Here is a 26,240-nt window from a genome sequence, read left to right as displayed (position 1 = left end):
GTTTTTCGAAATACAGTGTGAACATGAAATTATACTCTCACCATTTCCAAAAATTCGTGATATTGTGATATGCTAATCATTGGCTGATTTTAAATAGTATTATTAAAATTTACTATGATTTCGATCACAGCGGATAAAGTATTCTGCGAATTAACCAAAACAACATAAAAATATTTATTTTTGGAATAACTTAATGAGGAATACCCCAGATTGCAATATTTTATTATTTAAGACAATATTGGCGATTCTTAAACGAAAATCTGAAACAGAAAATTAAAAAAAAACATCTAGGACTCGAACCCAGGACCCTCGCCTATCGGGGGAGTTGCTCTACCAACTAAGCTAAAGATAAAGATAGCAGCCAATAAAAATGTGTAGTGATAAAATGAAGATAATGTCGGTAGTTCTTAATCGACGTACGATACAGTTAAATATTATGACCGAAGGAGATAGGGTCCCATTAGCTCAGTTGGTAGAGCTGTGCCCCGGCAAGGCAAGGATACTGGGTTCGAGTCATAGATGAGACCGTATCTTTTTCTGTTTTAAATTTTAGTTTAGGAATCGAAAATATTGTCTTCAATAATTAAATAAAAAAATATGAAAATAAGATAAGGATAAATTATTCTACTTCTTATGGTGTCCACTCTTATCTATGGTTGGCTAATATCATAGCAAACTTTATCCTATATGCTGCAGACCGTAACAGCGCTGCGGAACTACACTAGTAGCAGTCATGTAGAAAAAACTGTCCAGAAATCATTTTGTAATATTTCAAACTATTCTAAAATTATGATATATTTTAAAGTTCCGGAAAAAATCAATCGACTTAATTTATTTTAAAGTATGTATATATCGCTCGTTTACTGTAATAATGACTCAATTCAAAAATTAGATTTTTTCTGGAAACTAGTTTGAACATTTTTAATTATTCTAATAATATTGTAAACCAATATTGACACTTCTTACTGCCAACTGCTGTCTCGCGGCAACTTTTGGGGGTATGTTGTAATATCAGTAAAAGTACAAGTGGAAATGGTTAGTTTTGCCCAAATAAGTCAGATGTGGCTATTTTTTGTTTGATTTGTGTCGTTATTGCAGCAAACGAGCTATATATATTCATGCATTTTACTTAAAATAAATTGAGTCAATTGATGTTTCCAGAACTTTAAAATAAATTGAGTCAATTGATTTTTCCATAACTTTTAAAATCATTAATATCATGATTTTAGAATCGTCTGAAATATTACAATAAATATTATGCATACATTTTATAAAGTTCAATGAACAATAAACTGGAAAAAAATAATGCCAAATCAACCACCCTGTAGACCAGTTTTCCGGCGCTAAGAAGTTTACCATTAAAACAATAACAGACCTATAAATTAGGACTATGTATAAATAAAAGTGCTCTGGATAAAGAAGTTATTTAAATAAGTCAGAGGAGAGAAGGTCAGAGAATTTCGTCAATAAGAGCAGTGGCGTACCTAGAGATTGGTTTGACCCCTGGCAAACCTATTTGCCTAGAGCTGACCTCAGTAACTGATTGTAATAAAACTGCAAAATTCCAAATAAAGATACTTACTGCTGAAGAGATAACCATAGAAGTATGTTTTGGGCGTATCTGTGTGCCCGAAGTAAGGTCAATTTACCGTACTTCTGGTGAAATTAATCAAAATCCCTCTCGACCATTTATCATTTTCTTTGCTTCGCAAAAGGCAAAATACAGTCGCTCCAGCGGCTTTCAAAACCTACATTACTGTGTTAGAAACCGGTACACAGCAAAATGTTTAAAAAATATGGTCCTATGTCAATTCTCAAAGAAAATCTCCTAACATCCCCGATCTTATGATTGAAAAAACTGCTAACTGCTAACCAATTTATTTTCCGAGTATTTTGGAAGTGTATTCTCGAATATTCAACCTGCATACACAAGCATTGCCAATGAATTGCATAATTAGCTCAATCGAAGACATCACATTCAAATACCTCATGTCTATTGATCTCAATAAGGGACCAGGGGATGATCAACTTCCAGGGATCTTTATAAATTACTGTAGTAAACAATTGACACCCCCCCCATATTTCCTATTTTCAAACTATCGCTAACTGAAGGAACATTTCCCGGCAAGTGCAAAACAGCCTTGACTAATGACGAGATCTTAATAGTCAGGTATTCTGCTTTTCCTCTTTTGCTCTTCCCCATTATCTTACAACATTCCCCAAATAGTTATAGATCCACTGGCTTGCGAAAAGGGCTCTTGTGCTAGTGTTAGTTTTACCTGTCAGTTGTTCGTCCTGACGTCCTGACCAATAAAGGACTCCTCTCAGCCGATTGATAATTTAAGTTAATCTTGTGGTTAAAATTACTTTAATCCAATATAATCATGGCAAAGAACAATAATTCACCTGTTTTCAAAAGCATTCAATTTAATTTTGAAAAAGCGGGCCAATGTTCTGACCCAAGAAAGCTGCCCACTTGCCCAGTCGCTGTGCTGTGCCACTGAACACGACACAAGTAATAAATTATTTTAAAAAACCTACCTAACCTGTACCGCGTATCATAGAAAACGAATTCTTCTCCGTGGGACATATTAAGAATTCGTGTTCACCAATGAATGGCTTTAATAAAATATGCATGTATCGCTGGTTCACCTCTGCTAGTTGAGTCTTCCATCAAAGAACAAGGAAAATCATTTGGAAAAAAATTTACAATTCCCCCTCTAATCTAATTCTGTTTGATAAGGTTAAAAAAAAATATTTATGTATTTAAAAATATTTATTAGACATTTAATACATAATATAACAAAAAAAAACTTATATTCTTTAATAATATAAACGTAATAACATCTCACATTATATTTTCAGGAAGTATATCATATAGATATCTACTACACAAGTTATGTAGATGCATTTTAATCAACAACAGATATAAATCATTAAAATGGTGGTAAATTAATGGTAAGTACTTAATTATTGTTAAAGAATACCTTTTTTATTACAAAGTTTGAAGAGAAAAAATATATTCATATACTAGTATTTTTTGGAAATTAGGAACTAATTTGGCTTAATTCAATAATTTCTGGATAAGTCCTTTTCAATTTAGATTAAAGATACCAAAAGAGGGGGGAAAAGTTATGAAACTAGTAAAAAATGCAAATATTTTATGGAAATTAAAAAAAATTAAATTGTCAAAATGCAAAGCGGCTACACATTTAATAAAAAGAATGATTTAATCATGTCTTAATCTATAAATTTAGGTACTTATATAAATGTGAACTAAATATTATGAAAATTAATGTGAACAGCTAAGAACTTAATACATATTTTTTTACCTAAATGCTAATAATTAATAAATTAAGGTAATTTTAAATGCAGAAAAAACTACACAATACTGAAGGCAAAGTAGGTACTTCTTTCAAAACTCAATATTTATATTATAATAACATGTATCTCGAAAATAATTGTGTCGTTGTGTCGAAAGATAGGTTTGTTTTCCAAAGAATGTTAAAATAATTTAGAACCTAAACAATAAATAAACCTAAATAATATGTATATAATTACTACATTTATATCACATACATAAGCATTAAGTATATTATTCGACGTAATAGGCTAAGAGAGAAGGCTAGACAAATAAACAAAATTAGTAATGTTATATTATTGAAGACATACATTTTTTACATTTGATTTGACTTGTGAAGATTGTCAATTATCATCAATGGTCATTTCCATCGATCTATCAACTCTAGACACGGCGTGGCTTGCAAATTCAGTAGAATAATTCGGCACCATCAATATAATCAAACTAAATAATTTCATAACAAAACACCCCTTCTAATTCCGTCTTGGGAGACAAATTTGCTGCTCGCAGACCAACAAAAAGTGAAAAGCAATTGCGATCTTTTGACTGTGAGATACTTTCTATTTGATAAATGTTTTCATAATACAATTTTTGGAAACAATTATTTTGGTTTCGGTATCATTTTTAACATCCACACTACCGACTAGTCATTCATGAGCGAGCCACACAACTAGCAGACAATCTGACATCTGGACTTGGACATACGTAGCTACATCTACTAACTACATAGCATTTTATTTTTCTCATGGTTCGAGGTGGAGTACCGGTACCAAGAGTCGTACGATTCATACGCTGAGAGCTGGGGGCCAAGAGCCGTATTGGGGGAGCTGTATCGGGGAGCCGTACCGGGGAAGCCGTACCGGTGGAACCATATCTGGCGAGTCGCATTGTGTGACCACAGTGTTCTCATTGATCATATACTCTGAGCTCTCGGCTTCCGTTCAACTGTCGACTCTTGGAGCTGTACGAAAATATTGAAACGAGTGGCTGCCACTCTTAATAAAAAGGAATCATGACCCATTGCTAATCCACACGGCGTCTTTTGTCGTAGAAATTCTTCTTTGCACTTCTGTTTTACAGACTCCTTCATCACTTATAGACCAGCCTAGATATATGAAGTTATTCACCGTTTCTGTCTGTGAGAGCATTATTTATTCTTACCTGATAATGTTTTGTTGATATTTAAAAATGTTTCATCAATTTCAACAGAAATAAGAAAAAAAATAGTTTACTTTAGGCACATGGATACGCCCACAACACACTTCTATAGACTTATCTATTCAGAGGTTGAGACATATTAATTTTCCATTGAATCAATCACAAGTCACCTTAATAAAAAAATTGCATAATATCTTCAATAAATCATAAAAACAAACATTTTTATGAAGATTATCATTTAGTATAAAAAGTACATTCAAAAAATATTATTCAACTAAATACCATTGTTAAAATAAATTTATATTTATAACGTTACATAAAATTAAAAATTAAAAAAATTTTAAATGAATCTGTGAATACCAATATTTTTATGCAACAAAGGCTTTATTATAAATAAATGTTACTTTTGAAATGACCAGCTAAACAAGTAATTGAACTTCATAGTACATATTAATTATTTTAGTGCCAACTATGCAAAGCAAAAATATACTACTGTGCTATTAGTAGAACAAAAATGAAATTTTTGAAAAATTCATTAAAAATTTTTTTTTGTGAAAATGTTATACATAATATTATTTGTTACCATGTTTTTGTGGAGGTAAAATTAGTAGGTATATAAATATAACTGATTTTTTTGTCAGCGCCATGAAAATAATAAAACTGATAACAAAATAAACACAACAGGAAGTGTTTGCAAATTTTTTGCGAATCAGTTTGTGGTGGACTGAAATCAACATTGTTTAATCTTTTAAATTGACACAACCATTTGGGATAGCTATTTATCTATTAGTTATTTAGAATTGGGAAAGGAGTCTGACTTACCCCTTATCTTCTGAAGCACTTGCGAATCGATTTTCGAAATCGAATCAGGTTTTCTTATTAGAGTGATAAAGTATCAATAAAATGCTTCAATTATCACTCATGTAGGTATTCCAAACTGTCAGACAAGGACAAGTAATTGGGTAACGGGTTCGGTGAGGGAATGCAGGAACATATGTTAGTGGGAAATGCATATAGTTGTGTCCACAGGAAGCTTTATTAATAAAAATGTTTGGATTTAACTTAGTTTATACGCATAAAGGCCTCAAAGGTGTCAAATAATTTGAAATATTATATTTTATTACTGATAAGGGAAAGAATAGAGCTCTGCCGTGTCACAGAGTATTTCAACGAAATTCTGGACCGAAGATGTAAAAAAAAAATAAACATCAATATGAAATCACAGCACAAATCCCAATGACAAGTACCATTGTTGTTAAATGTGCGCGGAGATTAAATTATGAAATGATTGAAAAAAAATCAACTTGCAGACTTTACAGACGACAAAATGTCCTTTCAATTTTGAAAGCATATTTCTTTACGAGATCGTAAATATTATTGGTAATTCTTGACTTCAAATCTTTTGACACAAGGTCTAGAATAAAATTTATGGACATCTGAATAATTTGTGCTCAATTTATCGTAACAATTTGTCTTGTTTATTGGGGGATTTAATTAATGAGTAGTCAATTATTTATTGCATTGCAGCATTGGAAATTTGGGAAATCCATCTTGTATGAATTTATAATAACAACAAATCAATTTGATCATCAATACATTATAACAAATTAAGAACTAATTATTTATACATATTAGCTAAATTATAATATGATTCAGTTTTAAAAATAAATAATACAAGGTGGTGCAAAAGTCCTCACTCGTTTCCTAAGGCAGCAACTTTGTTTGCAAAATAAAAATAATTATTATAACAAAATTATTCCTCGTTCTTGAGGATTATATAGCAATCTGTGGTTTGTCAACATATATTCTGCTTTTGTTTATTACACAAATTTTAAAGACGTGATGACATAAGACGCCATTTGCAAAAATGAGAACATCTTCCGATAGGGTGTTGAATTTTGCCCCACCTCATATACATCCGCGAGCCGAATTGCCGAACTGAACCTCAACTTATGGGAAAGAAACGAAGCCACCACAAATGTCGCCAAACGCCGCTTGCAGTGGATTCGTTCCTTTCCCCTAATTCGTGGTATGGTTAACGTTTCAGTTCGCAAATGTATACGTAATGTATACGTATATGTGGTAAAACTAAGCATTATGAAATTGTCATCAATAGAATAGAATCAATGAACCACACATTTTCTAAAGATTCATTTATTTTAATGTGTAGAAAAATTATGATAAAAATCAGTTTTTTTTTTTCCACAATGTTTGGTTAATTTTTGCAAACTCTCTTTTAAAAATCATATTTAGCTTACCGATAAATTAAAATAATTATTTTTTTTAGGTACAATGTACGCTAAAATGAATATGCTATTAAGGTTAAACGCAACGCTCGTTGTATTCTACGTGTTCACAGATGGCGTTAATTAATTAATTTTGTTTAAATACGCTTTTGCAAAGTATTGCTTTACAGTATTAAGACAAATTATTTGTTTGCGCCCTCATATACGCAATATGAATATGAATAAATAGTTTTGTCCATATAAAAACTCAATTCTATCGAGAAAGGCATACAAATACAATATTGGATTGAATCATCGGTAAAATATTGTATTTGTGTGCCTTTCTCGAAAGAATTAAGTCTTTAAACGAACAAAACTATTGATTCATATTCATATTGCGTATATACGGGCGCAAACAAATGATTTGTCTTAATATTGTAAAGCAATACCTTTTAAAAGCGTATTTAAACAAAATTAATTAATTGACGCCATCTGTGAACACGTAGAATACAACGAGCGTTGCGTTTAACCTTAAAAACTGAACAGATATTTCTTGTTCACGTATCAAAGGGTTTTGTAAAAATCCAAATTGAGATTTGACTTTGACAATTTTTTTGATCAATTTAACCCGATCTATGTGGTTGTCGCATATGTGATCCATCAGCGGCTCTCCCGTCGCATATGTGATCCATGAAGTTTCTCAAAAATACATACATCGGGTCAAAACGTGACGCATGATGGGACAGATTGCATTGTTAAGGTTAAGATTCATATTAGTAATGTGTATGATATGCAACCTTTAAGTTTGCAAAAACCAAACAATTCTTTGAATAAAGCTCAGTATATCAGTACCAATAGGCAGCACCGGGAAGGAAGGGGACCAGTACTTTACGAGTATGGAGTTCTTGGATTCACATTTATCATCTCCGTTGTGCTAAAAAAAAAATATGACAAATAACATAAGTTAACAATCAAATCGTGGGGTAATTATGTACCACAACTTTTATCAGCTTTTTGAGTTACACACAAAACCATACCTTAATTTCCTTACCCATGTTTGCCACAACACATATTTTATGCTGATGTCCTCCGTGGTCGAGGGGTTAGGCTCTAGATTAGCAATTCGAAGGTCGCGGGTTCAAATCCCGGCGTGCGCAAGTAAATAATATTTTATGAATTTGTGTTATTTCACAATTTATTCATCTTAAATAATTATAGTGAACTTGTGGCACGTTCCAGAGTGGAAAATACTCTCAGTACCACCCTGGTGTAAGACCACCATTCAGAAATGAATCGTTCCTTGAAATGGCTGGCTTCGTTGAATTGTTTGATGACCAGATCTCAATAGCCAGGTACTCCGCCACCTTCCTCTTCCCCATCTCCTTCCCCTCCCTGCTACCTCCAGCCTCACAACATACCCCAATTGGGTGCCAGACAGTTGGGAGCAGCTAGGACTTGTGGTAATCACATAAAACAAAAAATAAATATAAGGGCGAGGAAATAAAGGTATGGTTTACGATTTCAGAGTTACCTAGTTGTAGTAATTACCCTGTGAAATAATAACATAACGTAGCCCAGTTATTCTAGAATTTGAGGTGAAACTAACAGCCATTGTTCCCAATCTACCGAAATTTGGATCAAGACAGCTCCAATGCACAATTGCGCTCTTCCCAACGTAACTCTCGATCAAGTAACAATCAAGGATCGATCAATCTAGAGCAGTGGTTGCCAATTAGTTTTTCCCCTGAGTACCCCTTTGAGAAAGAGCCCAAACTCGCGTACCCAAAATGTCCAGACCAAACATACAGTTCGCACCGCATAATGTCCGTACAGTGAGTACACATACCCCTAGTAGGAAACTACCGATCTAGAGGAATGAAATAATTGGCTAACCTCGGCTCAGCAAAGGACTAGTTATAAAAAGTGTCAACAGAGTAAAAAAGTGACAGCAAAATGTTGCAGTCATTGGGTTCATGCACTATTTTTCATATTGCATTTTGCCAATTTTATTATTATTTTTAATATCAAATTAATATAGACAGCGTAGATGAAGATTTTTAAGACACTATAATAGATATAGCGGAATGGGCGGACCATAATGGATGGTAATATCAAGTTACAAAGGCGAGGACAGCCAAACACATACTGATTCTACGGGAATACATATCAAGTGCAAAAACTGTTGTATCTTTAAAAGGTGGCACATTTGTACAGTGAAAAAATAGCATTATAAGGCATACCTTTTACTGCACTTGACATGGATGATGAGCAAAGCGATGCCCAGCACCAGGCAGATGCAACCCACCACGATGTAGGCCACTCCGAGAAAGGGGTTCTTGCCCCCGAGCAGCGAGGTGGTGGAAATTATCATGGACTTGGTGCCGTCAAATGCCGTCACGCTGTAGGCTGGAAGAAAACATCAAAAAGTTAGGTTAGGTTATTTATAAATAGGTTAGTTGTCCGAGGTAGGTAATTTTTATGAATTACAATAAATTTATTTATAACTTCCCGCGCAATCGCCTAATACATTTAGTCGCTAATTTGATTAAGCTTCTATTGAATGTCAAAGGATGTCACTAATGTTTCACAATAATGCGAGATGCAATTCTTATCGAGGAAAAATTTTTGAAATATTGTTACTTATTTATCATAATTATCACACACTTTCTGTGGAATTGGTCCATTAGCCGACCTGTTTCAAGGTGAACAAATACACATCACTTGTGTAAGAACAAAATCACATAACTATGTGACTAACAAAGCTTCACGCCGTTTCTGCAGGGGTAAGCAGAGAGGATAAACTGCCACACAACTCAGTCTCGGCCCACACTCCTTGCTTCATTCACATTCATACATTGTATCATACATACTCTTCTATTACTCTGGATCTTGGCATGACCTATCCTCATCCTAAATTCCTATTCCTCCCCTCCTCACCTAAAATATACATATTTTTTTTTTATGCAATAAAACTCCATCTCCAATCAATTTTAATATAGGAGACTTTTTTGGCTTGACTGTATTTAACATGTATATATTTATATTTTATGTATAAGCTGTTTGTCTCTTACCTTTACCAATAAATAAATAAATGACCTGACTCAAGAATTTGATGCATGCTTCCTCGGGCATTCCCGACTTGTTCTACCATTAACTTCGGCATGATATATTCTCCTTACACTTTTTTTGTGCATCCGCTCTACATGCCCAAACAATCTAAGCGCACCTTTCTTAAACTTACTCACCAAGCTTACACCACCCTTGCATTCTTTGCGAATCTCCACATTTTTCATACGGTCATACAAATTTTTACCACACATACACAGAGATCTCCTTTCTACAGCATTCAGTCTATGTTCATCTGACAATTACATGCCTCACTGCCACAGATCAGGGTTGGTATCAGCACTCCACTGTGGACTGCTAGCTTTGCTTCTTTGAATGGAGTTGAAAACAGTCAGTAGTAAAACTTACTGTAGTTAACCAGGAGTGTGTATTCTCCTTTGATTAGTCCAGCGGTGAACATAGACTTGCTGTGATCAACCCTGCGGTACAGCTTCCTGAAGGTGGGCAGGGCGGCTGTTCGCATCCAGACTATCAGGTCTTCATTCTGCCAACAAAAACACCACAATATTATCAAGGTTATGTGATAAAAGTCCATGTCGTTCCCCCCCAAACTGTGTTTTCCCTCCAATAATCAATGTGTCAAAGAATCTTCAAAGAAGAATCTTCAAAGAAGTTCAACCAAGTACGTAACAGCGAGTAGACGCGATATTTTTGCTCTCACTAAAACCGCTTAAAAACAGTGAATAATCTGAAGATTTATATTCAAGTGAGTGAACTTACTGATTAAAAAAGTTTTCCTTAAAAAGGTGGCTAAACATACTGTCATTCAAGTGCTTTATCACGGTGCATTTTGTAAATTTAACTGTGTTCTATTGGAGTCCATTAGAGCTCAACCAGTGATTGTGACAATAACACACAACTCAACGAAATAAACAACACAGTGTAAATTGGGGTAAACATGACGCACACAAATAACCACCAATTTATGGAATCATGCAAGACGGCAATTCAAGACCTGTTGGAGGCAGTACAAGATCCAACAAAAAAATTTACCAAGGATCAACAAAACTTAATTACATTAAAAGTGAATACAATATTGGCACTGATGGGTCACGTCGCCATTGAAATGACTGAAAACAATGTCAAACTTGAGTCGTATGACCAATCAGTAGATAAAAAACGATACTTAAATCGAAAAAACGAATTTTCCCTAATGATTACCCCTAATCAAAATAATAAAGAAACAAATGAAAAACTCCAAAAACGAATCCAAGAAAAAATTAAAAACGGAAAATTAAGGATTAATATTGACAGCATTAAAAAAATTTCTCAAAACAGATTAATCATAAAATGCTTTAAAAAAGAGGACGCACTGATGCTGCAAAAAGAAATTTCCAAAGAATTACAGGATGTAGAAGCAAAAGAACTTATGAAAAAAAAACCTACACTTATATTCAAAGGCATCTTCAATGACTACAACACTGAAGATTTTACTGATGACCTATTTGAACAAAACGAATATCTTAAAGTTTTTACACACACTACAGATATCAAATCATTAATAAATGTGAAAAAGGTTGTTAAAAATAAATACAACGACACGATGAACTTCATTGTAGAGGTAGACAAGGACATCCGAAGAACTATAATACAAAAAGAAAAAATAAATATCGGATATCAAAGAATTTACGCCGAAGATGCAAACCCGCTGGTACAATGTTTCCATTGCTTACGCTTTGGACACACATCAAGTAGATGCCTTGGGAAAGAAAAGGACGCAGCTAGCTGCAGCTATTGTGGAGGCCCTCACACACATACGACTTGTATTAATATAAGCCAAGCACCCAAATGTCTGAACTGTGAACAACATAACCTAAAAAATAAACTGACATTTCCATCAAATCACCGAGCAAATGACAAGATTAATTGTAAGTTTTATAAAAAAATGCTTGAAATTGCACACCAAAAAATCGATTATTAAAAATCGTAATGTTTTAATGTTTTCTTCATCAGGATGTCATAAAATTGACATTTCTAACTACGTTTTACAAATCCATATTCTTGAAGTTTATTTTGTACTCTATAGTAGTATTTTGCACATAACTCTACAGCAGTATTCTCTCGTATTATTATTGAAACATTTCTCTTTTTATATATTCTACTTACACGCCGATATTATTCAAGTTTGTTTTGTATTACTCAATACTAGGTTGTACATAGCTTCTCGGGAAATAGTATCAAATAATACTAAACCCAACAACCATAATATTAAAATATACGAGGATAATACTATTATTACAAACAGTTCGATATTTTTCTTTATAAGATGCACAAAATTAAAATCTATTTTTCAATTGATTTTTTACAAGCCTACAATATTCAAGTATATTTTGTACATCATTATTATTTTGTACATTATTAATAGATGCTATATTTCAACTTCCAACCATTATACTGAATGTTACGAGTATAATATTATATTATATTTTTAAATGGCTTTCAACTATATTGAAAATGATACTGATGTAGAATTTACCCGAGTAAGCAATTTAGAATGTTGGATTCACGCACAAAATATTAATAAAAGCAATACTAACCTAACCTGTGTCCAAATAAATATAAGATCACTAAACAAGTATTGGGATATTCTTCATGCCTATTTGAAAAACTGTTTGAAAGACATAGATGTAATTATGCTTTGCGAAACTGCAATTAACGAGGAACTTATTAAATTATATGATATTCCAGGATATAAATCGTATTATTATTGCAGAAAACATAAACAAGGAGGTGGAATATTGCTGTATATAAGGGAACATTTAAATTTTAAACAAAAAATAGTTGAAACCATTCACTTTGAAAATGTATTTGGAATATTGACATTACCTAATAAATGTAATTTTTATATTTTAGCAATTTATAGACCACCTAACCTCAATAAAAAGGGATTCTTAAATGAAATTTCTTGTTTTTTTTGCAATAATGTAAACTTTAATGATAACATAATATTTTTTGGGGATATTAATCTTAACATACTAAATCAAAGTGATTCAAATATAATAGCTTATGAAAATATACTTACCAGTAATTACTTGACAAAATGTATTAATGATACGACCAGAGAAGCAATCGTTGCTGGTCAAATAACCAAATCCTGTATTGACCACATATATGTTAGATCTAATAAATGTAACTTGTCCGCGTGTGTAATTGATTCGAGAATTGCTGATCATTTTATGACGGGACTAAATTTACAATACCATGACGTCAAAAATATTGAACAAAATGAAAAAATCACAATTCTGTCTCAAAAACGTGTTGATAAAGAAATAAAAAAATATAGTTGGAATATTCTTTTGAAAGAAGTGGATTGCGTTACTCTGTATAATAAAATTAAAAATAAATTTAATGAAATCTATGAAAAAAGTACTGTAGTAAAGTCTTATAAACCTCAAATCAGACCTAATGCCATAAATGAATGGATAAATGAAGATTTATTATCAAAAATCAAATTAAAAGATACACTTTACAAAAGATGGAAAAATAATCCTACAAATAAATTTTATGAAAGAGAGTACAAATGTAATCGAAACAAAGTTACAAAATTAATCAGTACATGCAAATTAAAATTCTTCAACTCAAAATTTAAAAATTACTTTGCCGACTCTAAAAAAACGTGGGACGAAATAAACAGATTGTTAGGGAGGAAGAGCAAAAGTAATTGCGACCAAGTAATATCAAACTATTTTTTAAAAAAAGAACAAACGACTGAGCAAACATCTAACAAATAAACTTTTTTTCTGACAATGTTAAGCAACTATTACATAGATGTGACAAAAAAGCTTTTCATATTCAAACACATAGACTTCCACACAGCATGCTCTTAACACAAGCAAAACTTTGTGATATTGAAAAAGTAGTCAGAAGTTTAAAAAATAGTCAATCGCCGGGGATAGATAAAATTAGAATGTCTGACATTAAAAAACACTTTAATATCTTAGGACCTATTTTAACTCTATTAATTAATATGATTTTATCGGAGGCAATTATACCTGAAGATCTTAAATGTAGCATAATCCGACCTATCTACAAAGGTGGTAAACACAGTGAAATTGAAAACTATAGACCGATCAGTATTTTACCTGCAATTGAAAAGATCCTAGAAAAATATATATCTGTAAAACTAATAAAGTACCTTGAAAAATTTTCTATTATTGATACCCATCAATATGGTTTCCAAAAAAATAAAAGCACAGATCTACTACTTCAAGAATTTTCAAATAAAATTAATAATGATCTTAACAAAAGAAAACATGTACTCGTATTATTTATTGATAATTCAAAGGCTTTTGATACGATTGATCATAGTAAATTACTTAAAACTCTAGAAAACATTGGAATTACAGGAAATCTACATAAATTATTTGTTAACTACTTTCAAAATAGAAAGATTTGTGTAAAAATTTTTGATCATTTTAGCAAAAAAAATATTGTTTTCGCAGGCGTACCACAAGGGTCCATACTAGGCCCTACCTTGTATATAATATATGTTACTGCAATGAAATTTATTTTTTCTCATGTAAAACATTACGTTTATGCTGACGACACTGCATTAGTTATTTCACATGAGGATTTATTAATAGCGAGTAATTTACTTCAAATTGACTTTGTCACTCTTCAAAAATGGTCACATGATGTAGGTTTAATAATCAATGCTAAAAAAACGAAGCTTATGCACATCAGATCTCCTCATAATAACATCACCATAATTCCTAAAATTATTTCTCATGACTTTAATTGCATTCATAACTTTGTAATACAACCATGCTCATGCAAAAATATTGAACTTGTTTCAAAATACGTATATCTAGGCTTAACAATTGATTGTTATTTTAAATGGGATATACATATACAAAAAGTGTGCACACGGCTTAGAGCTATAGTGAGCAAACTTTATAGATTAAAGTTTTTTGTTCCACCAAATACCCTTAAAATAGTATACCTATCATTGGCGGAATCCCTAATAAGATACGGAATAACTTCATGGGGACATTCAACAAAAACAAATCTTCTTTCAGTCCAAAATGTACAATATTCTTTGGTAAAATTATTATTAAACAGAACTAAATACGAACAAAGAAATGACGTACCAAAGTCATTACTATACAACTCTGTAAATGTATTATCTGTTCGTGCTTTATTGTGGCTTAAAATTGCGAGTCAGCATACATCTCAATCTGAACATAATAAAATAGTGACACATGTTCATAATACAAGACTAATTGCAAACGATGGACTTGTAGTTCCCAGATACCTGAATAAATATGGTCAAAGAACTCTAGAATACCTCGTTCCAATAATTTACAACATGTTACCAAACTCAATAAAAAGCTGTGAATTGACTCACAGAAGGAAATGTATGTTAAAAAAATGGTTATGTGAAAGAATTTTTTTGTATTAATGTAATTATGTGTATATTTTATGTACTTGTTAAAATTGTATATGTATTTAAGAAGTAATTGTTAAAAGAACCCGTTGACAAACTGATATCAATCAGTTTAACGGGACTTAATTGTAAAAAATATATTTTTGAAAGTTGATAAATAAAAAAAAAAAAAAAAAAATAACTACTTCTAGTAGGTACTAGGGGTTAGGTACCCCAATTTCGTTGCAATATTTTCTCTGTGAATGTCCTTGGGCAGAATGGGAGCAGAAGGATTAGTGTTGCCATTGCTAGGGATTTCTTCCTAGATTTAGAAGAAACAGTTCCAGCAGATAGAGTATGGGTAAAGACTCCGTAAATTGAAAAATATAAAGCGTTTTACACAAAATTCTGAATTATTAGCATATCTCTAAATACATAGTATAAAATAAAGTAGCTATCCGCGTCTCTCTGTTTGTGTGCTCAGTTCTTTGAAACTACGCAACTGATGTTGATAGAATTTTCACTATCATTTAGAGAATTTCTTCCGAATAATTTATGTATATAAAACATGCATATTATATTTATAGAAAGTAGAGAAAAGTCGATGTTTTGTAATCAAGTCGTAAAAAAATATTTTCGGGCGCTTACATTGCTAACGCTGGCTGAACCTTATGAGAAACATCAAAATAATGTTAAGATATACAGAATTATGTATCTTAAAAAGGTCTATAGAAAAGTCAGCGATGATATATGTCTAAAGATAACTGCCAGCAACGCCGGATGCACGTCAGCTAATACTAAAATAAAATCACTTTCCCGCTTCTATCTGTTTGTGCGCTTAGTTCTTGTAAACTACGAAACGGATTTTGATTTTTTTTTGGGTTTTACTATCATTTAGAGAATTCTCCAGAACTTCTTCCAGAATATTTATATATATATATAATACAAACAACGCCGGGTACACGTCAGATAGTTGAACAATAACGTGAATGCCTAAAATTTAGGGATAGTTTTGCCCTTTTTGGAGATTATTTTATACCTCTGTTAGGGAGTTTTATTCTATTTTTTGACCTGGCGAAAAAGAAATGAATTGGTTTATTTAGGAAAAAAAAACATTTATTTTGGGAGCATTTTGAGAGCATACCTGGAATCCATTGTTTTCTGGCTGACTTTCATCTAACTGCCATATTTCCTTTTTCCACAAGTTTGGTTTGCTGAAGTTTTGAAATGCTGGAAATGATGAAATAAGTTAAAACACATACACATAGATAACATTAAAATTTTATCACATAAACATGGTGATATAATACAACTTTATCCATTCGTTTATAATTATAAGTTAAATGCAAAAGTGGGGGACAAATAATTTGCAGTGATAATATGGTCACTATTAAAGTGTTTATCCGATTGTATGGAATTGCAAAGCGATCTTGATAATTTGTGCATATACTGTGAATCAAATTTATTGTCCTTAAACATATCTAAGTGTCACTCGATTACATTTACTAGAAATAAAAACAAAATCATCTATCCATACAACTTGAATAACAAACCTTTACAACCTATGTCTACGTGTAAAGATCTAGGTGTTTACTTAGATAGCAAATTAATTTTTGACAAGCACATTGAACACATTATTTCAAAATCCTACAGAATGCTAGGTTTCTTATTAAGAATATGCAAAGTTTTCAAAAGTGCTAAAACTCTGAAAATGTTGTTTTGTTCATTGGTCAGAAGTCCACTGGAGTATGCTTCCACAATATGGAATCCTCAATATAAGGTATACATAGATTTAGTAGAAAGTATACAGAATAAATTTTCGAAACATTTACTCAAGAAATACAACAATACTACAAATAATATGTTAACTTTACAAAAAAGACGCACATTGTCAGACCTGTTGTTTCTACATAATCTGCTAAATAATAAAATAGATTGTCCCGAATTGCTATCCGTAATTGGTTTAAATGTTCCAACGAGGCGTACCAGGCACACTACACTATTTCATATTGAAGCCAACAATACCAATGCAGCAAACAATTCAGTTATTACTCGCGCAATCACAACATACACCCATTACGAAAAATTACTACATTTAGACATCTTTCATGATTCCTTTCTAACATACAAAACTAACTTATTAAATTTCTTAGCATGACATATTTCAAAAATATTTTCACATCATTTTTCAAAACTCCTATTTATTAACAGTCAATTACAATTCGTGAGCTTATTATAATTCTTGTTTTCAATTCATTTATTATTTATTATTTTTATTTTTATCCACACACTTCCTTCCTTTTATAACAATCTCAGGCGAAATTACATAATGATATTTTATGGACATACGTAATAGGTACTACAACTATGTAATAACTAAAAATATCTAATTGTATCTAATTGTACTGTGTATGTCTTAACAAATAAATAAATAAATAAATAAACCAATAGTTGCAGCCATTATAACCTTTCATTTCAAAATCAAAACGGCAATGATTTAATTTTGTCAGTTGATTAAAACACATTTTTGAAAAACAGTTGCAGTTTTCTATACTATAATAATGCAGCATACCTTTTGCCAAAGACGAAAAGCCGGTTGGGTTCCTAAACTTGATGTGTTTGTCTGAAGGCCAGGCAATGCCGGTGTTGAGGAGTGGCACCGGCTGTCCCGTCACATTGGAGAAGATGGCCAGCTCATCTGCAAATAATACCACATCACATTAGGAAGCATGAAATATAATGCAAGATAAACCAGCTTCGCCCAAACACACATTCCCAACTAGCAAATAAATAATTAAGCCGACAAAAGGACAAAGTAAAGTGTATGAAATCACTTGTAACTATAATAATATATTCAGACATTTTCATTAGTGTTCAACTATTGCTTGATACTTGTTCGCGCTCGTCTAGATCATGGGTCGCACGGTTTTTTTTTGCCAAATTAAAGTCTTCAGAATAAAAAAATTCACAAAAAAAAAATTATCTGTTAAATTCCTTATTCGAATTTTATTTCTGTCTGCGCATGAAAATTTGTCTGTGTAATATGAAAGTAATCAATTTGTGCACAAATACACCATATTATTTAATAAATCTAAATCTGGCACGCTGTAGTTTTACGAAGACAGTAAAAAATATCCATTACGAGGTTATAAATCATCACAATTCTTATTTTTATTTCGTAAATTCAAATGACAGGCCAGCTGCAAAATTTTGATTTACATGGAAATATTATGTTGTATTTATTTTCTAAATTTACTTTGAATATCTGAATTTGAAGGGCCGACCACCACGGTAATTGGCTAAGAAATTTCTATTTACATAGAAATAGGTTGTGTTTGTTTTATAAAATTACTTTTAATATCTCTATTTGACTCTGCGGTCGCGACGCTGATCACCCGTGAAATTGATTTGGACGGAAATACGTAGTATTTTTATCAATTTACTTGGAATGTCTGAATTCAGGCCGAGCCCAGACAGTAATCAGCCCCAAAAATTCGATTGACGTGAGGATAAGTGGCCTTATTACGAATTTACTGCGAATACCTACCTGAATTTCAATTTGACGGCCGGCATAGTCCAGTGGTAACGCATTGGACTGCCATTCCGAAGGTCGCGGGTTCGAACCCGGCGTGCGCAAATAAATTTTATTTGATTAATTTGTGTTATTTCACAATTAATTAATTAAAATAATATATAGTATATTTGCGGCACGTTCCAGAGTGGAAGATACTACCAGTATCGCCCTGGTGTAAGACCACCATTCAGAATTGAAACGTTGCTCCAAATGGCTTTAGCCGTGTTTAGTGACTAGATCTGAATAGCCAGGTACTTCCCCACCTTCCTCTTTCCCTTCCCCACTTACCTTCAGCCTCACAACATCCCCCAATTGGGGATGCCATAGTCTCACTGGCTCCAGACGGGAGCAGTTGGGACTATTGTGAGGTATTCACTATAAAAATAAAAATAAAATAAAAAAAGAATTTGAATTTTCTTCAAATTCGAATGTTTTTTTTTTTAAATTCCGTAATTCGAAAAAAAACCTTATATTACGAAAATATTTATAAATTTCCCAACATTCTCCGATGATTCCCGAATTTCCAGGTCTGTGGTCACTCTGTGTACGTATACATATTTTATGGTTTTGGGACGTTAACAGAATGAAAACTGGTGACAGAAATCAGATCGATGCTACCAACCGTTAAACATGGAGTTGGCGATAGCTCCACAGGGCGCAATGGGCTTCTTGTTTCCGTTGGCATCAGGCTCCGAGTAGGCGAATGGCTCGCAGTCTGAGGAAGGGGTCAGCGACAACTGTCCCAGCAACTGACTGTCATCCCTGGAAAAAATCAACAAATAAATTAATATTATGTGGATCAATGTCGTTAAGTTCACCAATTGGTCACCGTTGTGCAAATATCTGTACATTAAAAACTTTACTAAAAAAAAATCACTTCACAGCCGTTAAAGGATTTTTTTTCTACATATTGTATAAAGAATGTAAAAGTTTAGATTAAGGTTGGTACTAATAAAAAAAAAACTTTTGTTTTTTAAATCCGGGAACACTGCATTTTGCATCTAGCAAATACTACACGCATGCGCATTATGAGATTGTTTTTCCGCTTATTTCGAGGTGGCAGCTAATTATTAGTATTCTTGTAATATCTTCATAAATCATGTTTTTGTTCATAAAATGATCAATTTACTTTGTATTCTAGTGATTTGTTTTTGGGGTATTATGCCGTGTTGCGCTACCTCCTTCTTTGGCCAACGTTTCGGAAAGCATTGCAGTGTCCATCATCAGGGCAGATGCGTAATCTTTTAGTTCTGGTGTAGCAATCAATTACCGGATACCAAGAACTACTGAGCTTAGCTCCATCGTCTCTATTAATATTTACGGGATTTTTATGAATTTCAATATATATATAATCAGTACTGGTTGATCTACATGACCATATTTTTTAAAAGTCATAATATTTTTCACTCAACTTCCCTATTGGAAACTTGGCTGGTTTGTGGGGTATTTTTAACACTCTTTTTTCTTATTAAACACTATAATGTCTTATCTTTTCCAGTTAAAGCATATTCAAATCTATCCGTGGCTCATGATGGAAACAACATTGTGGGCTGAAACTATACGCATTGATCTAGAAACTACAGACAGAAAAAGTTGTACAGATTTCACGAAAGTGTTTGATCAGACTTCCAAAAAGATATTCAGTTTTACGTGTAGCTAAGTTTCTACCTGATTGAAGTGCCTCTAGGTATACAAAATGAAAAGGAATCTAGACATTATTTATTAATCACAAGTTAAAATATAGCATACCTTGACTTGACATATCGCCTGTGATTCTGGTAATAGTTAGAGAGTCCATAGTAGACGTACACGTCTCTCTTGAACTCCTGCGTCAGGTTGAAGGGAATCTGGCACCTGCACTCCTGCGAGGCATTCTGCGTGATGATCTCTGCACAGGTGCGGTTGTTGTGGTCGATGGACTCGCAGTATGTGTAGTCCATCACATGCTCTTTTACCTAAAATATTATACAAATAAGATTAAACAAACAAATAAGATTAATAGAAAGGGAAGCTTAGATGGTCTGGAGATGTAGAGCGGTGTTATACATAAGAATTATAACTAATAAAAAAATGATCTTGCCTTATCTTCTGTGTTAATATGTATAATGAAAAATAAAATAAAACATTTTAAAAAAGCATTATTTGGGAAGAAATTTTAATTTACACACGGAAAATTAAATTTGTGTTCCAATATAAATCAGTCATTAGTATTTTAAAATTAAAGCCCATCAATGTGTTTTTTTAAATGCTTTATTTTATATTGCAACATATTACTATAGTAAATATAGCAAAATTATTTTTTTTAATAATTACCATTAACTAACAAATAATTGCCAAAGTTGCCTCTGAAATGATGAAAAATTGAATTATAACTAATCGCTCATCGAGGCGACGACGCGCCACTCGGCGAAATTCGAAATCACCTACTTCCCCCCGCTCCCCGACCTTGACTCTTTCATTACCTTCCTAATTTGAGTAAACAGTACAGCACGTGACGCGATTGCGGCCACACGCATACTAGTACGTGCCCTATGACCATCTCATCGTCGTCGACCAAAGTTTAGTTGTAACAATTTTATTGTTAAGGTATGTACATTCATATAGTCTTATATTTATTGTTAATGTTAGCGAATCTTCTACAATAGAAGCTCCGGTTCCGTCTAAGTAAAATTAGCTACCTGTGTCCATCCAAGGCCCAGAGGATGACCAAACACCGTTGCACCAGATGTAGAAAGGCTATTTGTGGTCCACATAATGTTGACATGTGTGGTCACTGTGTAGACTGATATTTTGATATTAATTTGTACTAAATTTGTTCATTATAAAGCTTACTTTTGTGCCATGTAACAAGTTCCTATCTTAATTAAATAGTTTTGATTTATTTATAGTGTTTTATTACGTAGTCCACTCGACGAATGTGTAGTTACAATGAAACAATGAAAACAGTTTAGTTATCTATGGTTAATGGCCTATAATTTATAATTTAAAACATAAATAAATAAAGTAGTTCATATCTTTACTAGAAATTTGCTATATATTTCAATTCAAAAATATATTATTCAGGTTGGTTAAGTATTTTGGTCTCAAATCCAAATTTAAGTTGTATATGATAGGTCCGCGCAGCCATTTCCCTTAAACTAAGACTATGCTATGGGTTCACAAGGCAAGAGGTTGGCCTGGAGCCTCATTCCTTGAAAAGCCACTTGTAACTTCGGCCACCTTCCCTGTGGCTCATTCCTTGAAAAGCCACTTGTAACTTCGGCCACCTTCCCTGTGGCTGATTGCTTGTATCAGTATCATTGTATATGATAGGGCCGCGCAGCCATTCCCCTTAAACTAAGACTATGCTATGGGTTCACAAGGCAAGAGGTTGGCCTGGAGCCTCATTCCTTGAAAAGCCACTTGTAACTTCGGCCACCTTCCCTGTGGCTGATTGCTTGTATCAGTATCATTGTATATGATAGGGCCGCGCAGCCATTCCCCTTAAACTAAGACTATGCTATGGGTTCACAAGGCAAGAGGTTGGCCTGGAGCCTCATTCCTTGAAAAGCCACTTGTAACTTCGGCCACCTTCCCTGTGGCTGATCGCTTGTATCAGTATCATTGTATATGATAGGGCCGCGCAGCCATTCCCCTTAAACTAAGACTATGCTATGGGTTCACAAGGCAAGAGGTTGGCCTGGAGCCTCATTCCTTGAAAAGCCACTTGTAACTTCGGCCACCTTCCCTGTGGCTGATCGCTTGTATCAGTATCATTGTATATGATAGGGCCGCGCAGCCATTCCCCTTAAACTAAGACTATGCTATGGGTTCACAAGGCAAGAGGTTGGCCTGGAGCCTCATTCCTTGAAAAGCCACTTGTAACTTCGGCCACCTTCCCTGTGGCTGATCGCTTGTATCAGTATCATTGTATATGATAGGGCCGCGCAGCCATTCCCCTTAAACTAAGACTATTCTATGGGTTCACAAGGCAAGAGGTTGGCCTGGAGCCTCATTCCTTGAAAAGCCACTTGTAACTTCGGCCACCTTCCCTGTGGCTGATCGCTTGTATCAGTATCATTGTATATGATAGGGCCGCGCAGCCATTCCCCTTAAACTAAGACTATGCTATGGGTTCACAAGGCAAGAGGTTGGCCTGGAGCCTCATTCCTTGAAAAGCCACTTGTAACTTCGGCCACCTTCCCTGTGGCTGATCGCTTGTATCAGTATCATTGTATATGATAGGGCCGCGCAGCCATTCCCCTTAAACTAAGACTATGCTATGGGTTCACAAGGCAAGAGGTTGGCCTGGAGCCTCATTCCTTGAAAAGCCACTTGTAACTTCGGCCACCTTCCCTGTGGCTGATCGCTTGTATCAGTATCATTGTATATGATAGGGCCGCGCAGCCATTCCCCTTAAACTAAGACTATTCTATGGGTTCACAAGGCAAGAGGTTGGCCTGGAGCCTCATTCCTTGAAAAGCCACTTGTAACTTCGGCCACCTTCCCTGTGGCTGATCGCTTGTATCAGTATCATTGTATATGATAGGGCCGCGCAGCCATTCCCCTTAAACTAAGACTATGCTATGGGTTCACAAGGCAAGAGGTTGGCCTGGAGCCTCATTCCTTGAAAAGCCACTTGTAACTTCGGCCACCTTCCCTGTGGCTGATCGCTTGTATCAGTATCATTGTATATGATAGGGCCGCGCAGCCATTCCCCTTAAACTAAGACTATGCTATGGGTTCACAAGGCAAGAGGTTGGCCTGGAGCCTCATTCCTTTAAAAGCCACTTGTAACTTCGGCCACCTTCCCTGTGGCTGATTCCTTGAAAAGCCACTTGTAACTTCGGCCACCTTCCCTGTGGCTGATCGCTTGTATCAGTATCATTTTAAAAAACCCAAGAGAAGTAATATTTAAAAGAAAACATGGAGAAGAATGCCTGGGAGCTCGGCGACATTTTAGGAAGTTCTGTTCCTCTCGAGAAACTCCTGGAGCTGATACATTTACAGAAGTCACTGGGCGGGACCTGATGGCCCCAACAGCGGCCTGCCAACCATCGGCTATTTAACTCTAACGGACCATGTCCAATTACAACACATTACATATTACACAAAGTTAATATAAAGAGAAATGTTACATTATCGTTTCTATTTAATCATCAGTTCCATAGTTCGGCAGATATACGCAAAAACAATCCTCACGCACCTATATACATAAATAAACTACTACACAAAACGTAAAAATACTCGCTGTACTCGAATACAATAACAAAGATTTATTAAAAATTCCTGTAATGCATACTGCATATTTGTCAAAGAAATTTTAGGCATATAACAAAATTTTACAATACTCTTCCGGAGAACATAAAAAAATGTGATACTCAAACAAATTTCAAAAAGAACTTTATAATTTGGATAAAATGTTATAATAGGGCCTTTACAGGTGCCCTCACCCAAATTCTAACAAAAGTATTGAGCGATTATATTATAATTTAAGTGTAGGTATATTCAAATGTATTTAAATTATCTTTTAAAACGACTGCCTCAACACAGGCTACCTGCTAGCCTAGTGAGGCAGGTTATGAGAAACCTCAACTTTTTCTATTTGTTACATACTACCTATTATCATTTGCTGTTGTTAATTCTATTTAATACCTAATTTATAAACATATGTACACTATGGACACTTAACCTGTATTCTTAGTTTTAGTTGCACATTTCATAAATAAATATATATTTTTATTATTATCGTTTCTATTCCCTGGTCATTTATTTATTTCTTCATAAAACGCGGTTATACACCAATATGTGAATTTTTTTCAGGTTGGCAGCAGTACACAACTTTTAACATGACGGTCCTAAATAATGGTTTTTATCCTTTATATTAATTTTAACAAAATAACTACTAATATGGATTATTTTCCATTTCCAGTTAAAGAAATAATTGTTTTTCATTGAAATCAAACTGATACAAAGTGTTTTTAAAATAAAATGTGCGTATTAACCGTATCCAGTAATTTTGGACATTTACCTTCATTTTTAACATTTGTATGAGAATTATATTAATAGGAAATTATATTATATTGTTTTTTTCAAAGTGTTTGAAATTTTTTAGAACAACTATAAAACTATTTTTGTAACTGAAAATTTGAGATGTAGTTATAAAAGTTTACCGATTTGAGTCATAACTCCTGTCCATGAGCAAAACTAATGATTTATGTGAAAATAGAATAATGATGTCATATCTGATAGCAGACTAAATCTCAAGATAATAGACAATAGCCGAAATAGAATAAGGTCATGGTGTATTGATTTTCTTTAAATAAGGGTAAGGCCTGTCCAAAAATAACGTAGATAGGTAATAGTACAAGCACAACTACTCACCTCATCTGAGAAATACAGCAATCCGATTCCCACTGGAATGAAGGCAATGCCAATAACGAAAAATGTGGGCAAAACGGTTCCAGCTGTTAGGATTGGCTGCCAAGCTGGTAGTCTTTGTTGCTTAAACGCTGAATCTAAAAAGAATATAAACCATTTAAGATGTATATAAGACATCGATTAGTTGACCTTCCTTAAATTTTGCTAGGTGTGATCGATACAGAGCGGAAATGTCACGATAGTAAACAAACTTTAATTGTTTCAATAAGAACATTTGTTTCATCTCACCTGAGGGTCTTTTGGATTTTAGAGAGGCGTCGACCGCATCATTTGGGGATGCCATTTCGACGTGTTGTGATCCAACAGTCGTTAAAACCTTTTGATAAACGAGAGAGGTCAATCAGAAATTACTCTAGCTATTTGAGCAAGTTTGACGTATATTCGTACATGTACATAGACAATACGAAAGATAGTAGGTTCGGAAACTGACAGAATCACGATGTTGTGTTGTTCACTTTGATATGTCCCTAGGTATATACATGACTTGAATTCACAGAAAGACCAAAGCGAACACGTGCTCCAGCATTTGTCTCTGTGATTTTACACGCAGATGGAGGCGGCAGTTCGAATTATTAGACATTAAGTATTTAGTAAAGAGCCTGGCCGGAAATCACAATAAAAATTTAGAAAGCCAACTCAAGCAATACACCCATTAGTCGGCAGATTTAGCTCTAGACCCTCATCAAGTCGTAATCCGAAATGGGTGTATTGTTAAACCAGCGTCCCGGCAATAAAAACCTTCGCCCAAGGCTAGGCCATATTGTAATTGTTTGAAGGTCTTTTGTACAAATGTCATTTTAGCATCTTTTAAAATAATAATAACGACTACGGTGAGAATGTCGATGCCAGCGCCATGGACTCAAGACAACGCACCGAAGTGGTGTAAAGCGGAACCACTTTAGTTCCAGCACCCCACGACAGGCGCGCTACGGTCGCTGGATTGCGCAGCTGAAGACAGTCCCGACCAAAAACAGTATCCAGTACCCAGTCAGAGAGTGATCATCTCGCCTC

The 26,240-nt window shown here is 33.9% G+C and overlaps 1 protein-coding gene across 1 annotated transcript; it reads right to left on the bottom strand.

Annotated features, from left to right (window-relative positions):
- Positions 1 to 2,893: 2,893 nt before the first annotated feature.
- On the bottom strand, positions 2,894 to 25,620 carry Cdc50 (cell cycle control protein 50A). Its single transcript, XM_089644923.1, has 9 exons — positions 25,458 to 25,620; positions 25,173 to 25,306; positions 20,559 to 20,764; positions 19,432 to 19,571; positions 17,808 to 17,933; positions 16,380 to 16,465; positions 10,219 to 10,354; positions 8,985 to 9,150; positions 2,894 to 7,678 (listed from the first exon to the last, which is right to left on the bottom strand). Exons 1-9 carry the CDS (start codon positions 25,510 to 25,512, stop codon positions 7,633 to 7,635), a joined length of 1,095 nt encoding a protein of 364 aa, XP_089501049.1. The 5' UTR covers positions 25,513 to 25,620; the 3' UTR covers positions 2,894 to 7,632.
- Positions 25,621 to 26,240: the final 620 nt, after the last annotated feature.

This window comes from Hesperophylax consimilis, chromosome 22, assembly GCF_061612785.1.
Source record: "Hesperophylax consimilis isolate HC1 chromosome 22, BYU_Hcon_1.0, whole genome shotgun sequence".
NCBI classification, from domain to species: domain Eukaryota; kingdom Metazoa; phylum Arthropoda; class Insecta; order Trichoptera; family Limnephilidae; genus Hesperophylax; species Hesperophylax consimilis.
Note: the sequence above shows the minus strand (reverse complement) of the source record. Positions and strands in the feature narration are given on the sequence as shown.